At 33.1% G+C, this 14,559-nt stretch overlaps 1 protein-coding gene across 1 annotated transcript; it reads left to right on the plus strand.

Annotated features, from left to right (window-relative positions):
* The first annotated feature begins 274 nt into the window (after positions 1–274).
* On the plus strand, positions 275–4,692 carry LOC109816836 (phosphatidylinositol 4-phosphate 5-kinase 1). Its single transcript, XM_020381980.3, has 8 exons — positions 275–1,538; positions 1,623–1,787; positions 1,886–2,051; positions 2,312–2,422; positions 2,511–2,704; positions 2,789–2,919; positions 3,003–3,096; positions 3,833–4,692. The coding sequence occupies exons 1-8, from the start codon at positions 580–582 to the stop codon at positions 4,140–4,142; spliced, it is 2,130 nt and encodes a 709-aa protein (XP_020237569.1). The 5' UTR covers positions 275–579; the 3' UTR covers positions 4,143–4,692.
* The last annotated feature ends 9,867 nt before the right edge of the window (positions 4,693–14,559 follow it).

Genomic DNA, 14,559 nt, shown 5'->3' on the forward strand with positions numbered 1-14,559 from the left:
GGAGGGAGATCCCGAAACCGTGGGTCTACATATTTTTGTGGAAGAAAGAGAAAGAAATGAGATGCTAGCAATCCTAGGAGATTCCGTTACGTCACGATGAAACCGATACGTTGTCGTTCGGGTAAGACAAACCATTACAGAGTGGACGAGGGTATATCCGTCACACAACTATTACAAACCTTTTCCTTTTTCTTTTCTTCCACCATTAATTACTACTCTAGTACTCTCTCATTAAACGCCCCTCTTTTCACCTTCCACATCTTCTTCCTTTCTTTAATCCAGTTTAAATTCAATTAATAATTTTCCATAATCAATAATTATTTTGGTTAAAATTGAAAATAAAAATACACTCCCTCACTTGCCTCTCTGTTCTGTCTTTCTTTCTTTCTTTCCTCTTCTCTTCTGTGCTCTCTATGATTCCCACTCGTTTTCCCCAAACAGCACAAAAAGAGAAAACAAAAGCGAAAAAGTAGAAGAGAGAGAAACGAAATCCCAGAGAGACAAACCTCGCCACCGGAAAATGCACTGATTCCGCAACCTCCGCCGGGACAAACCACACTCACGCTCACAATATACAGAATGCGCGAGGCACTCGCCTGCGACCTCGCCAACGCCGCGCCGTCTCCTTCGCCGCCGGTTGTAGTGGCCGGACGGAGCCGCTCCCAGGGCTTCACGCGGCGGGTGACGCCGGCGGCGCTGCCGGCGGCGTCCGGATCCGCGGTGGAGCGCGTCCTCCCGAACGGCGACTTCTACGCCGGGAGCTTCTCCGGCAACGTCCCTCACGGATCGGGAAAATACCTCTGGACCGACGGGTGCATGTACGAGGGGGAGTGGAAGCGCGGAAAAGCCTCCGGGAAAGGAAAATTCTCGTGGCCTTCGGGCGCCACCTACGAGGGCGAGTTCAAATCTGGTCGAATGGAAGGCTTCGGAACCTTCGTCGGATCCGACGGCGACACCTACCGCGGCGCGTGGATTTCGGACAGGAAGCAGGGCTTCGGCCAGAAGCGCTACGCGAACGGTGATTTATACGAAGGTTGGTGGAAGCGCAACGTGCAGGACGGTCACGGCCGTTACGTCTGGCGAAACGGGAACGAGTACGTCGGGGAGTGGAAGAACGGCGTGATTAACGGGAAGGGCGCGTTGGTTTGGGCGAACGGGAACCGTTACGAGGGGCAGTGGGAGAACGGGGTGCCGAAGGGGCACGGCGTTATGAAGATTCAGCACCGTTTGCTTTGGGGCGAGAATTTGAACGGTGCGAGGAAACGGTCTTCGGTTGATGGGAGAGGGAGCGTTAATGAGAAGAGTTTCCCGAGGATTTGCATTTGGGAGTCGGAGGGTGAAGCGGGTGACATCACGTGTGATATAATCGATAATGTGGAGGCCTCAATGTTCTACCGCGACGGAACGACGTCGGATTGTGAAGATTCCAGGAGGAAAAGCCCCTGTTGTTTCTCCACCGAGGTTAAGAGACCTGGGGAAACAATTTCCAAGGGACATAAGAATTATGACTTGATGCTTAATTTGCAATTGGGGATAAGGTGAATAGCCACTACCACTACCACTAGGGCTTTTTTGCTTTTTGGTCTTGTTGTTTCTGTGTGATTAACTTTTCATTTGTGCAGGTACTCTGTTGGGAAGGAGGCTTCCACGCTGCGAGAGCTTAAGCAGACTGATTTTGATCCCAAGGAGAAGTTCTGGACTAGGTTTCCGCCCGAGGGGTCGAAGATTACGCCGCCACATCAATCTGTGGAGTTTCGATGGAAGGATTACTGTCCTGTGGTTTTCAGGTGTGGGATTTTTGGATGATGTGGTGTGTTGGTGAGTGGATTGGCGTGATGATGTTTTATTTTTGTTGACTGTGTTTTGGTTTGAATCTGTGTTGTAGGCATTTGCGGAAGCTGTTTCAGGTGGATCCTGCTGATTATATGTTGGCTATATGTGGGGATGATGCTCTAAGGGAGCTTTCGTCTCCTGGGAAGAGTGGAAGCATATTCTACTTGACCCAGGATGATAGATTCATGATAAAGACAGTGAAGAAATCTGAAGTCAAGGTAAGATACATGTGTTCAAAGGCTTGTAGAGTTTTGTCTTGTTAAATTCAGCAATAGCATTCTGAGAGTAGAATAATAGCATGGGCCATGGCCAAATGGATGGGCGATGTGGTTTTTCGTAAACGAGTCAACTTGGGTCTTGGAAGAGGGATTAATGATTGGTTATTTTTGTTGAATGCTTACCTTTTACATTGCTACTAGGAATCTCTGGCTTCTTACTTGTGTAGGTAGATGCTTGATTCTTGTATTTCAACTTTTAGGTGCTTATTCGGATGCTTCGGAGTTACTATCAACACGTATCCAGATATGAGAATTCATTTGTGACAAAATTCTATGGCGTGCACTGTGTCAAGCCAATTGGTGGCCAGAAGGTATGATTTGGTAGATATGTTCTAGCTGTTTGGAGGGGTTGCCCTATGCTTCTCAGTACTTGACTTTTGATTGTTTATTGAAAATCAGATCCGGTTCATTGTGATGGGCAATCTTTTCTGCTCTGAGTATCCAATTCATAGACGATTTGATTTGAAAGGATCTTCACATGGCCGCACCACGGATAAACCTGAGGAGGACATTGATGAAACTACCACCCTCAAGGACCTTGATCTCAACTTTGTGTTTCGTGTGCAAAGGAATTGGTTCCAGGAACTCATCAAGTAAGTTGATGTGCTACTTGTTTGTCCTATCTATAAACAGGGAAAACAATATACATTTATGCTGATATAGTATTTTGTGTTCAGGCAAATTGAGTTGGACTGCGAGTTCTTGGAAGCTGAGAAAATTATGGATTACAGTCTTTTGGTTGGCATTCATTTTCGTGATGATACCCCGTGTGACAAAATGGGATTGTCACCTTTTCTTTTACGCACTGGTATTGATCTACCATCTGCTTTGGTTCATATGGATGAGGGTTTATGTTACAAAAAAAATAATTTCGTGTGTTTTCCCCCTTAGGCAATCGGGATTCCTATCAGAATGAAAAGCTCATGCGTGGTTACCGCTTTCTTGAAGCAGAGCTACAGGATAGAGATCGAGTTAAATCTGGAAGGTATGTTGTGATATGTTCTAGTTCCTTACAATTAATGTTGAATTTTTTTTTTATTAAATTAGAAAATGATTGCATTGTAATAACACCTGCATTTTTTTTTTGTTTGGGATAAGACATATTCCCATAACCAGTTGGAATATTAACCATTGTGAAATGGGAACTTTCTGTTAGGGAGATGTACTGGTGCTCGAGCAGCATCGGTCCTACTCCTATCATAGTGAAAAATAATATATATGTATTATGTTATCTCTTGAAAACTTAAAGATGTTTTTGATCTGTACACCCTTGCAATTTTGAGTTACAAGTCTTTGATGGCATTAATGTTGAATATTTTCTTCATTTAAATTGGTATTTTTCATGATAATTATTGAAAGTAGTTTGCATTATTTTAGCAAGTCAGTGGGCATAGTATTGCAGGCAATAGTTGTTTGTGGGTCTCATGCAGGCTGTGGTCCCAATTTTTTTAATTCAAATGTCCAGTCTTCTAATTTATTTTTGGCCTGACAATAGTTTCATGGAGTCAATAATGATTGTTTCATATTTTCTCTGTATCTATCCAATACACCAGCTTATTCATACCAACACAATTCCAACGTCTAGTTATGTATGATTTGAAGATTGAGTTTTTTACTATTGGGTTACATTCCTAAACCATTATTCAAGGTTGCTGGCTTTTATGTCAATACAGATTTGCAAATTTTAAAACATGTATTAACTAGGATTCTTCTTGTTTCAGGAAATCATTAATTAGGCTAGGAGCCAATATGCCTGCAAGAGCAGAGCGAGTGGCCCGGAGGAGTGATTTTGATCAATACACCACTGCTGGAATCAGCCATTTGACCCCTTATCGCTGTGGGGAGACTTACGATGTCATTCTATATTTTGGAATCATTGACATTTTGCAAGATTATGATATCAGCAAGAAGCTTGAGCATGCTTACAAGTCCTTGCAAGTTGACCCTACTTCAATTTCTGCTGTTGATCCCAAGCTCTACTCAAAGAGGTTTCGTGATTTTGTAGGGAGAATATTCATTGAAGAGAGGTAGCAGATGAGTACAGAATGAGGCTGAAATATTTCTTCCTGAAGCTGATTATTCCTGGTGTTCCCAACATCTAGGAAAAGTTGCTTGAAATTTGAAACCCTTGACAAAGGTCTTGGAGTTGACTGGTTAAAATGCCACTCCACGTTCAAGTGGCTGACAGAACAGAAAATCGCTGGAATTGGGTTTGTTCTAAGGCTGACAGAAGATCAGCAGGAATTGTGGTTTGTTTTATGGCTTAGTTTTTTAAACATACAGCCAGTGGTGATGATGGTATGCTAAAGGACACGGGAAAACTTGTATATGGAAGATGGGGATGATGTTCCGAAATTTATTTTTTCCTTTGTTGTAGGAATTGGGGTAGGGCTTGTTGAATTTTTTGTGGTTACTACTACATAGAATATGAACATATGATGGGAGATAGGAAGAGGGAACGACGTGGAATGTTTCCCTGAGCTTGATTCAAAATGCGTGGATAGGTAGGAAATAAAGAAAATGTACAGTGTTTATACAAAGGATGGATAGTTGGAGGAAATTATTATTATTATTTTTTCTAGTTTCTTGAATTATTGAGACATCTTGAATACCATGTTGTGAGATGGAGTGCCTAAGTATTCTCTTCCACACAACAAAGTCCTTATCTGTTGAATGAAAACATAAATAAGTGGGGCTTCATTGCGGGCTTGAAGAAAATTAAAAAACTGGGGTCGTTGGGTTTGCTTTTGCAGTGAAAGCGAGGGCGTTGTGCTTCAAAGAGTTTTGTGGGCATGAAAAGCAGAGAAAGGAAGAGAGAGAGATGCGCTGGCGTTTCTCGTTTTTCCTCTCATTTTGTTCACTTTCTCCTGCTTTTCACTGTTTATGTGCCTCTCATTTCAGTTAATTTTTTTAACTTAAATTAGCAAAATTTGACCAAATTTTTTAATCTTTTTGGTATGCGAGAAAGAAACCAACGTACCTACTCTCAGTAATCACATCACGTGGTGGAACCTGGACTGCTTGCTATTAAATCTATCTCGGTAACAATTAAAATTGTTATGTCATGTGATTGAAGGCAAGGCAAGTCCATTATCTATTCTTTATCCACTGTAAAATCACCACTTAGCAGCAGCAATGCTCTGTTGTGTTTTGACCTTAGTCACTTTTGAGAACCTTGGTAGTGTAATGTCTGCTGGCTCAGAATTTACGTCAGTTTGAGTGGGTGGGCCCATCGCCATCTGTTTCTCTTTTCAGGAAGCTAATAAGAGATTATGGATTTCAAGCGTGTCTTCCACGTCCCTTCATTCCACTCCCCATTACAACAAAACTTTCTCAAACAATAAATTTACTATACAATCCATGTTCGCTTTTAAATCATTTTATTCTTGTGCTTCCAAATCATAATCACTATCAGATATGGCATGCCACACTGAATATGTCAATAGCAAACTGTTTTCATTAGATTGTAAAATGATTATTTCTAGAAAATTAATTGTTACCATGTTATAAAGAGTTTATTATAATGTTTGCAATTCATGGTTACATTAATTATTTATGAAATATAATTGTGGAGGAAAACCCAAAAACTAAAAGTTGTCACTTGTTAGATAAATTTTAATTTTTGCATACGGTAAATTGATTTTGATAGTCTCATAGGTGGAGGGAATGGGACCTAGATCCCACATTCCCATTTAAAATAGTCACAGAAACAAACAGGAATTAGGCAAGAACATTAAGTGGCCGTACATCAACAATTCCGGGATTGGTTTCTCAACGTGTCTCCATATGTTCTTTGAATCGCCTTTCGTTGTACTTTCCCACTTTTTCCACGTGCATTTCAACCCATACAGCAAATACATTCCCAACACTTGGTAAAGTAATAGCTTTACTACTACCAAAACAAAAACAACACTTTCTTTTAAATTCAATAGTCACTCCCAGCAACTTACTGATTACCCTTCTTAAATTAATCCCTATTTGCACTTCTCATACCTTTTAAAAGAGCTCATTCATCTCGATTTTTGCTCAATAGATTTGCTAATGCAGAAAATCCATTTCTTCCATCTCTAATGATGGCTTCCTTAAGCCTTATTTAATTAAATCATTTATAATATAAACTATTCAATTCATGTGGCTAACAAGTGCGTTCAATTTACATTTTACCATGTTGTACTTATATTTAATACTATAGTATCATATAATAATGTTTGAAAATAGAATATGTCATATTATTCCGTACATTTTGAAAACTTTTGATTGAGTCAACACAAGTGCTTACCAAATCCTATGGTAAGTGAGCATTGGAGCCTGCAACACAACCCAATTGCAAAATAATCAATTCATTGAATTGAAACAATCGTCGTGGGAATGCTGAATGCATATATAATAATATTAACAAAAGCAAATCCCTAAGATCTGTACTCAATTGGCTCATGATGCTGGATCTGTCTGTTTGGAACCGAAGAAGGATAAGAAAACTGCATTGCAGAAACAGCCAAACAAGGGAAGGAAAATAAGCAGAATTTGCCGCACATGTATCGATATTAACAATAGTTAGTATCATATTCATATTGGAATGAAGATAATAAAACAGTAATGGGGAAGCAACATTTACGGAGCGAATTATTTACTATATGTCTTAACTTTTTTTTTTTAATGGATTGAAGAAAAACAGAAGGACTGCATAAATTAATTTTCTTTATTTTTTCTATGTTACGGGTACTTCTAACTCAACATGTTAGAGACTAATCTTACATAGTATTATAATTATAGTTGATTTGATAAATTTTTACACTCGACAAAAAATGAATATAATTTTTTCATCAGATAAGTTTTTTTTATTTATTTTATAATGAATGAGTGTAAAGTATTTTAATTACTATGTGGATCCTTCAAGATTAATTAATTTTCTTTATGAATTACTCAACTGGTTTATCTCTATAAATTTCTCATGAGTCAATTAAAACTAGTTATTTCTTCAAAATTGTACCCCATGAGAACTTAAAAATACAAAATAGAAGGCATGTAAGGCTGTAACAACTAGGGTAGGCCTGGCACATGAGACAGATACTGCTATTTGAGCTAGCTAGGTAGGTGGTAGATGTATTGGCATACCCAAAAGGCAATTTTTAAACGATTTTAAATGAATAAAAAAGTAATAACAGAAATAGATAAAAAGAGCATAGTCAATTGTCAGTTGTGAAGAAAAGGGTGTGAGAAAAAATGTCCAATATAGTCAAATACTTAACGTGGATACTCATACTACTAACACAATGTCCATTATGATCCAGGTTGTGTTCTCCTTTTGGCCAGGCTTGTGGTGATGATAGAACCTAAATATAGTTCTACTGTGTTTGTTTGTATCTGTGTGTCGCAGAACATTTTACACACGCTGATTCTTGATCCAGATTCGGACTGCCCCATAAGAATGAATGGAAGTAATTATGTATGTTTGCTTTGCACGATACTTGTTTTCACCAATATAAATAAGGGTAAATTTATTATATAAAATATTCCTTTTTTTTATCATCTTAACATCTTTATCCTAGTTAATTTTTAATATTATACTAGATCATTTTTTCATCAAACGTTCCACGTTAACTATTAAATGATATTTAAAACAAAAAATTGTAACAATTAACTTGATGCCTTGTTAAAATTTATTTATGTTATTATTTAATTATATTTTGTTTATGTTCTTCACGAGCTCAAATAGAAGCTGGATGTGATCACGAGCTTCATTGGTACAGGATTGTATGGTGGTCTACTGTAAAGGTTTCCATCACGTATTAATAAAGGTTGAGAGTTCACCTATAATAATTTCGATGCTCTAATAATTAATACACTAAGGTTTAAAGCCAAAAACGCGAGGGATTGAGTAAATGAATATTTTGTAAAAGTTGATTCAAGGTATTAATTTATAACCAAACTACATAAGGATTTAATATAGGTTCAGTAACCCTAGACTAGACGGTTTTAGTTACACATAGAGACAATAGAAACTAGAAAATAAATAATAATAAAAAAATTCTAGCATCTTCTTCCTTAAAGGCTTCCAAAATTGTGACTCGGAAAAAAGCATTATGAGTTTCAAGTGGAATCGCTTGATGTTTTGAGACTCGAGTATAACATCGTTATATTCTTTCTCCATGATAAGACATAAGTGGCTTAATTTCTAAAATGAAATGAAAAATCAATCCAAATTTAAAAAATTACTTAAAGTTCGAGTCTACCATGGTTTGACCAACTTTTTGAGTTAGGTCAGAGTCGCTTATACACCTACAAAATCTCATCAATATTAATGCCTAATGGAGAACAATCAGTAAGTTCAATAAAATCCATGCCCTCTACTTCATATTTTAAAATTGTATGAACCATCAAACAACAAATGGAACAAAATGGTGTGATGTAGCTTAGTTATTTACATTGTATTATTTTATTCGTGTTGCCAACAACCATCAAACATTTATAAAATGACACAAAATTTTGACTCCTACGCGTAGAATAAATTTTACTAGAATAAGGATATAATCCAATAGAAATATCTAATAAAAAAAAGAAAAAGAAAATAAATATTGATGTTAGTTTCATTTAATTTTGTTTTTTCTTCTCTCATTCCATTATATATATGTTATATATTTTATCTCCTCCAAAAAAATCTTTGTCAATAATTTTAAATGTTTAGAAGTAAATATATATTAAGTATTATTTTAAATCATCAGATATTAAACATTTTGATTTAACCCCAAGCGTGTGGTTCAGCGGTAGGGGTTGATCCACGCTTAAGTAAGGTCAGGGTTCGAATCCTGTCTTGTGTATGAAAAAAAAAAAATTGATTTGATTAGTTAATCTTGCTCTAAGTGCATGTTTTACACACTTTATACCTTAATTTGAAGAGTCTAAATTAAGTTTTGAGCAAAAATAACATGGTGGATAAATTATGATTGTCTTTATATTCAAATATAAACTTTACAATAAAAGAAAAGTTAACAAATTGCTCTATACACTTGACTAAACTATTTAATTTAACCACATAATTTTAAAATACGATGTAATTTTGGTAAAATGGGGAGCAAAAACAGTAGATTATGATTTGATTAAAATATGGCTTGAAGGATATTGTTAAGGTGGATAAGGAGGAATAGGATGACGAAAGTGAGAGTTTATGAGGTCATCAGTTAACGCATTGCCAACACTCATTAATTGCCTGACCGCCACATGTTGCCACAAAGCTCCAATCCTCGCCAACACTAGGCTTCTCTCTAAGGGGACAAACCGCCACCTTTCCTAAAATACCCCTCAATATTCTTTTTAATTTTATATTTTCTTACAAACAAATTATTAACTAATTTATTAGGTGCTTTTTCAATCAATGGCTCATATTCAAAATACAGAGTCAGCTATCCCACCCTTTAAGGTGTATCTAACGTAACGAGAAGATTAATCACTGCTATCGACGGTGGATACTCCAGGAACGAACCTCAAAAAATACAGAATAATCAACGGCTAATAGTGCTTGGTGTGCACTCCACATTTTGAGGTGCATTGAAACACGTCCACCAAAAATTCCAACATATTTCAGACTCCGTAAATAACTAGATTTCTCTAACATGTTGTAGATAATTGCATTTTTTTTATTACTCGTGTAAAAAAAATGTTTTAATAGGAAAATTTAATAATATCTATACTTGGAAATAAAATTAATTTCCTACTATTGATGTATAATAGACGTCGACGGCCACTTGTTATTCACAATCAGATGCTCCTGCGTGTCCGAAACCACATTTTTCTTAAACTTAACAATGAATGATGACAATTTTACAAGACCAACACAAAAGGTCCAATTGCTAGACAAACAATTATTTTTTTATCGTCCCAAGTTTATTAATGTAATGGAAGTACCTTAATTATTAATAAGAAAATATTTAATATTTTAAAAATTTCCAAATATATAATAAACTAGTATATTGCACATTTTTGTTTTATATAATTAAATTTATAATTTAAAAATAATTTAATATATAAATTATATTTTAATTAAAATTTATATTAAATAGTTGTTTTTTTTATCATATAAATTATATTTTCTATTTATGATAAATAACTTATAATTTTATATAATTATTTTAATTTATTTAAAAATATTAAAATTTAATTTATAGATAAAAATAAAAATTGTTATAGATTAAAGGAGGGAAAAAGTTAATTTATTTATTTTTATCTTTATTATATCATTTATTAGTTATATCTCTAAAATTTAATTTCTTACATCTTTTTCTTTTGCACAACTTATTATACATATATCATTTCTTTAATATATTGATGGTATTTTATACTCGTAACTAGTTCTTTAAAATACTCATTAAAAATAAAGAAATAGAAACAAATAGTTAATATACTAAATTTAAAATCAAATTATTTAAATAATATCTAAATCTAATTTTTAATTAGACTTTATTTATTTTCTGAGTGAATCATATTAATATATGAGTCCTTAGGACTCTGGTGTGAAATTAAAAAAAAAATACACATTAAAAATGTTTAAACGAATAACTAATTAGAAACAACATTCTTTCTTTTATTATGATTATGAGGAGACATGCACATCTTTCCCACTCTGGCAATGCTTCTTCTCTACTTTTGATTCCCACTCTATATTATAAACAGCTGTGAAGACGTGCAGCTAAGGTCCACAATTATATTTAATAAATTCACTATGTTGCCTCGTGCATTCATTCCTATTAATTTCATATATTTTTTTTTAATTTTTAACAAGGACAAAGACTATTTTCTTGACGATGTTACAAGAGACATTAGTGTGTCAAAATCTTTGACGTTTTTCAGAGACACGGTTTTCATGTCTACGCGAATTGAGTCATAGCACATTGCAACAAGAAATTTTGCACGTCCTAACAAAGTAGAAAAACATGGCAGCGTGATTAAGAACCCTAGTGTCCCGGTGAGAAAAACATAATACGTGGCAAAAGGGTCTAATACAGTTGAATTATGAAATTATATATCAAACACAACACGAGGTTTCAATAAAAGGGGACAATCTTCCCCAGCGTTGTTTTTAATATTTCACTATTCTTCTCGTTTTTTATTAGACATATTAGAAGCTAATTAATCGTCTAATTAAAATCATGAGCATAGAATTGTATAATAGAAAGTATAATTATGTTGTCTAAGGTTTGGGAAAAGGCATAATCTAAAACAGCATATTTTATGCGCCCAATAAACTGTCATGAATCACGCTATTCCAATACGACAGAAAATTAGGCAAAAATATCTCTGAAAATCCCATAAACCTTCTTTGGAAAAAGTATCATAATATATCTTCCTTAAAGGGTACAACTCTCTCTACAAGTCCTCAATGCCATTTAGAAGGAAGGCCCAGTCCCCCCGAAATTGCGCAAACTAATTTGGATAAGAGAAAAAACAAGAGAGAGGAGAAGAAAAAGTAATAGGTATTTTTTTTTATTAAGTTAAATAAAAAAATTAGAATTGAAAACTAAACAAAAAAATAAAACTTCAAAATTTTATGTTCTTTTATTTTTTCTTCAATTCAATTTTTTCTCTCATTTTTTTTCTCCTTGAACAAATAAAGGGTGTACATTCAATGTAGTGATAATATAAATTTTTCGCTAAAAAAAAAAAAGTCATATAATAACATAATATTTCTTATTAAAAATTACTTAAGTATAGATATATTATATATTATTAAAAAGTCTAAATATAAACTATATAGTGACACATGATATATATGTTATTAAATTTTATTTAAAATTAACATTAAAATTATATGTAATTATATATCAAATAAATTTACATTAACATATAATATATTTATAATGACATTTTCTGTATTTTATTATTGTATATAACATTTTTTAAAATATATTTTACATATTTTCTTGTTTATTTTAACAATTGCAATATATTTATATTATTATTTCAATATATTAATACTACTTTTATCAAATACAGTCATAGACTCACAGTATAATATTTTTCCTTACAAAGTTATACAATAATTATCGCATACTTCACGGTACAATCTTTTTTTATTGAAAAGATATACAAATTAATTAAGCTCTAAACCTTTTGGCTGATGACACATGTAATGAGTTGAATAGGGTCTATAGTTTACGTCTATCTTGAGAATGCTTGAAATTGGAAACCTAATTGGTGAGTTGAATTCGCAGTCATATGGAATTCTTGTATTATAGTGGTGGGTACTGTGGAAGAACACTAATAGACCAAGCTGAGTTAGCGTGAGTCAAAGCAAATGGAAGTGCATTTTTTTTCTGGTTTAAATGCAAGGATAGCAATTGTAGTTGTGTTGTAGGTGGAGTAAGAATCCATCTTCCAGATTTTCTATGATGCATTGCTCTTAGCGCACCACCACCACATGGTTGGTAATCAAGTGAGATATGAAATCTAAAAAGTAAGGTTCATATGAAACCCGCATAATAATAACAACATAAATTCTCTACAATCGCATTCAACTTCAAGAATCGCACTATATACATAATATATAAATCTGTTAAATCATCTTATGGAACAACACATGGAAACTGTCTTTTGGCCTGTGAAAATTCTCAGTGCCACAGATGTGTAATGATTGATAGTTACTTCATATTTCCTGATTCCTTAGTCTTTATCCCGTACAGTATTGATGAAAATGAAATGAATTAAGTTCAATTTTTTATGAAGAAATTTATGGGTAAGATTAACATGTGCATGCCCTAATAACCTATCTGGAATCAATCTTATTGATCGGGCTTTTGAAGCCTGATCAAGGTTTTTTTTTTTTGTTCCTTTCAAATATGCTAATTAAATTCACAAGATAATTTTTTAGAATTATGTGTTATTGTATTAATTATTTTTAAAATAATTATTAAATTAGTGTCTTAAGAATGTCATCAAATTATCATCACCATAGTTTTTAAGAGAAAAATTGTCTCTGCATTAATCCTTAAATGATTTGATTCGTCATTACATTAGTATCTAAATATTATCGTGCTTTTACCTTAATCTTTTATATGAATGAAGATGATAACATTTTACAACTTCAGAAAAATTAACTAATTAAGTGACTATTTTTTTAAAGAATTAAATTTTTAATCAAAATTTCTAAAAGATTAATACCATAACATGTATTAAGATCTATTCTTTTTCACAATTAGTAAAAGGTTTCATTTTAAGATAATTATGATACAAGTAAGATTTACTCTTTAGATAGGGTACTCCAAATATTATGGAGCCTAAAAACCCATTTTTGATAAGTGAGCTAGTATATATTTTGGATGGAAAGCGCAATAGCATAAAAAAAAGAAAGAAAAAAAGAAAAGATCTTGATATTATTATGTCTAGTTCGTCAAATCAAATAGACTCAAAGCTATAACCAGAAAAAGTTTGGTTTGGTTTTTCCTGAGATTTTTTAATCTTTTCCTAGTTAGATCTGAAGCGTAAACTTGTGCATCGGATATATGTATGATGAATTGTTTGTGGCGGGTCATGATCGAACCACAAATAGGTCCCTTCCTTAGTATTCAAAACATGTACACCACAGAACTTGAAAACACACATGCACTCACTAAGTAGACAAAGAATGTGATGATTCACGAATTAGTTCTCTCAAACTGATTACAAAGGAACCCCACATTAGGACTTTGGTAGTTTCATGTTCATGCCAACTGAAATAATAATCCACACATTATCCAAACGCCCTCATGGGGTGTTTTGGTTTATTGCTATGAACCGAATATGATGTTGGTTTAACGTTTATTATAAAATACTATCATCACAAAGCCATCCCGCACTGATATAAAAAGTATAAAAATGATTATTTTTATCAGCAGTTAATTATAATAATTTCATAACAAAGAAAAAAAAACTAATATGAGAAGGTAATTTTAGAAAATAAATAAGAGATAAAATGGTTTATGTTAAATAATAGTATAAATAAAGACTAAATTATACTTTTGGTTTCTTTATTTTTATCAATATATTATTTTCATCTTCCATTTTAAATCAGAGATGTTTAGTATTCTATTTTAAAAAATGTGAAATTTTACTTCTCTTAACAAATTAATATCAGTTAATTATTATGTTTAATGTTTACACATAAATAAATAATGTTACATGACATTTAGAAATTAAATTTATTAATATAACAAATATCAATCATAGGCTAAAATGAAGATATTTTATATACTATTTTATGTTTTATATCTAAATATCACATCATTAAACGTTACACCACTTAAAATGATGATAAATCATGTTAAAATTTAATAATTAATAAATATTAAATTAATAATAAAACCAAAATTTTAAAATTTTAAATTTTAAAATTAAAAATTAAAAACTTTTATTTTAAAATAAAATATGAAAATTATATATTAAAAAGTAGTTGATTAAAATTATAATTTAGTGAGATATA

Source organism: Cajanus cajan, chromosome 9 (genome assembly GCF_000230855.2).
Source record: "Cajanus cajan strain Asha chromosome 9, NIPB_CcT2T_4, whole genome shotgun sequence".
Classification (NCBI taxonomy): Eukaryota; Viridiplantae; Streptophyta; class Magnoliopsida; order Fabales; family Fabaceae; genus Cajanus; species Cajanus cajan.

Excerpts from the sequence above, each read along its gene's own strand:
- LOC109816836 (XM_020381980.3), top strand. The coding sequence starts at position 580 with ATGCGCGAGGCACTCGCCTGCGACCTCGCCAACGCCGCGCCGTCTCCT. Across the intron at positions 1,539-1,622 it reads AATTTGCAATTGGGGATAAG|GTACTCTGTTGGGAAGGAGG; the intron begins GTGAATAGCCAC and ends TCATTTGTGCAG. Across the intron at positions 2,920-3,002 it reads ACCTTTTCTTTTACGCACTG|GCAATCGGGATTCCTATCAG; the intron begins GTATTGATCTAC and ends TTTCCCCCTTAG.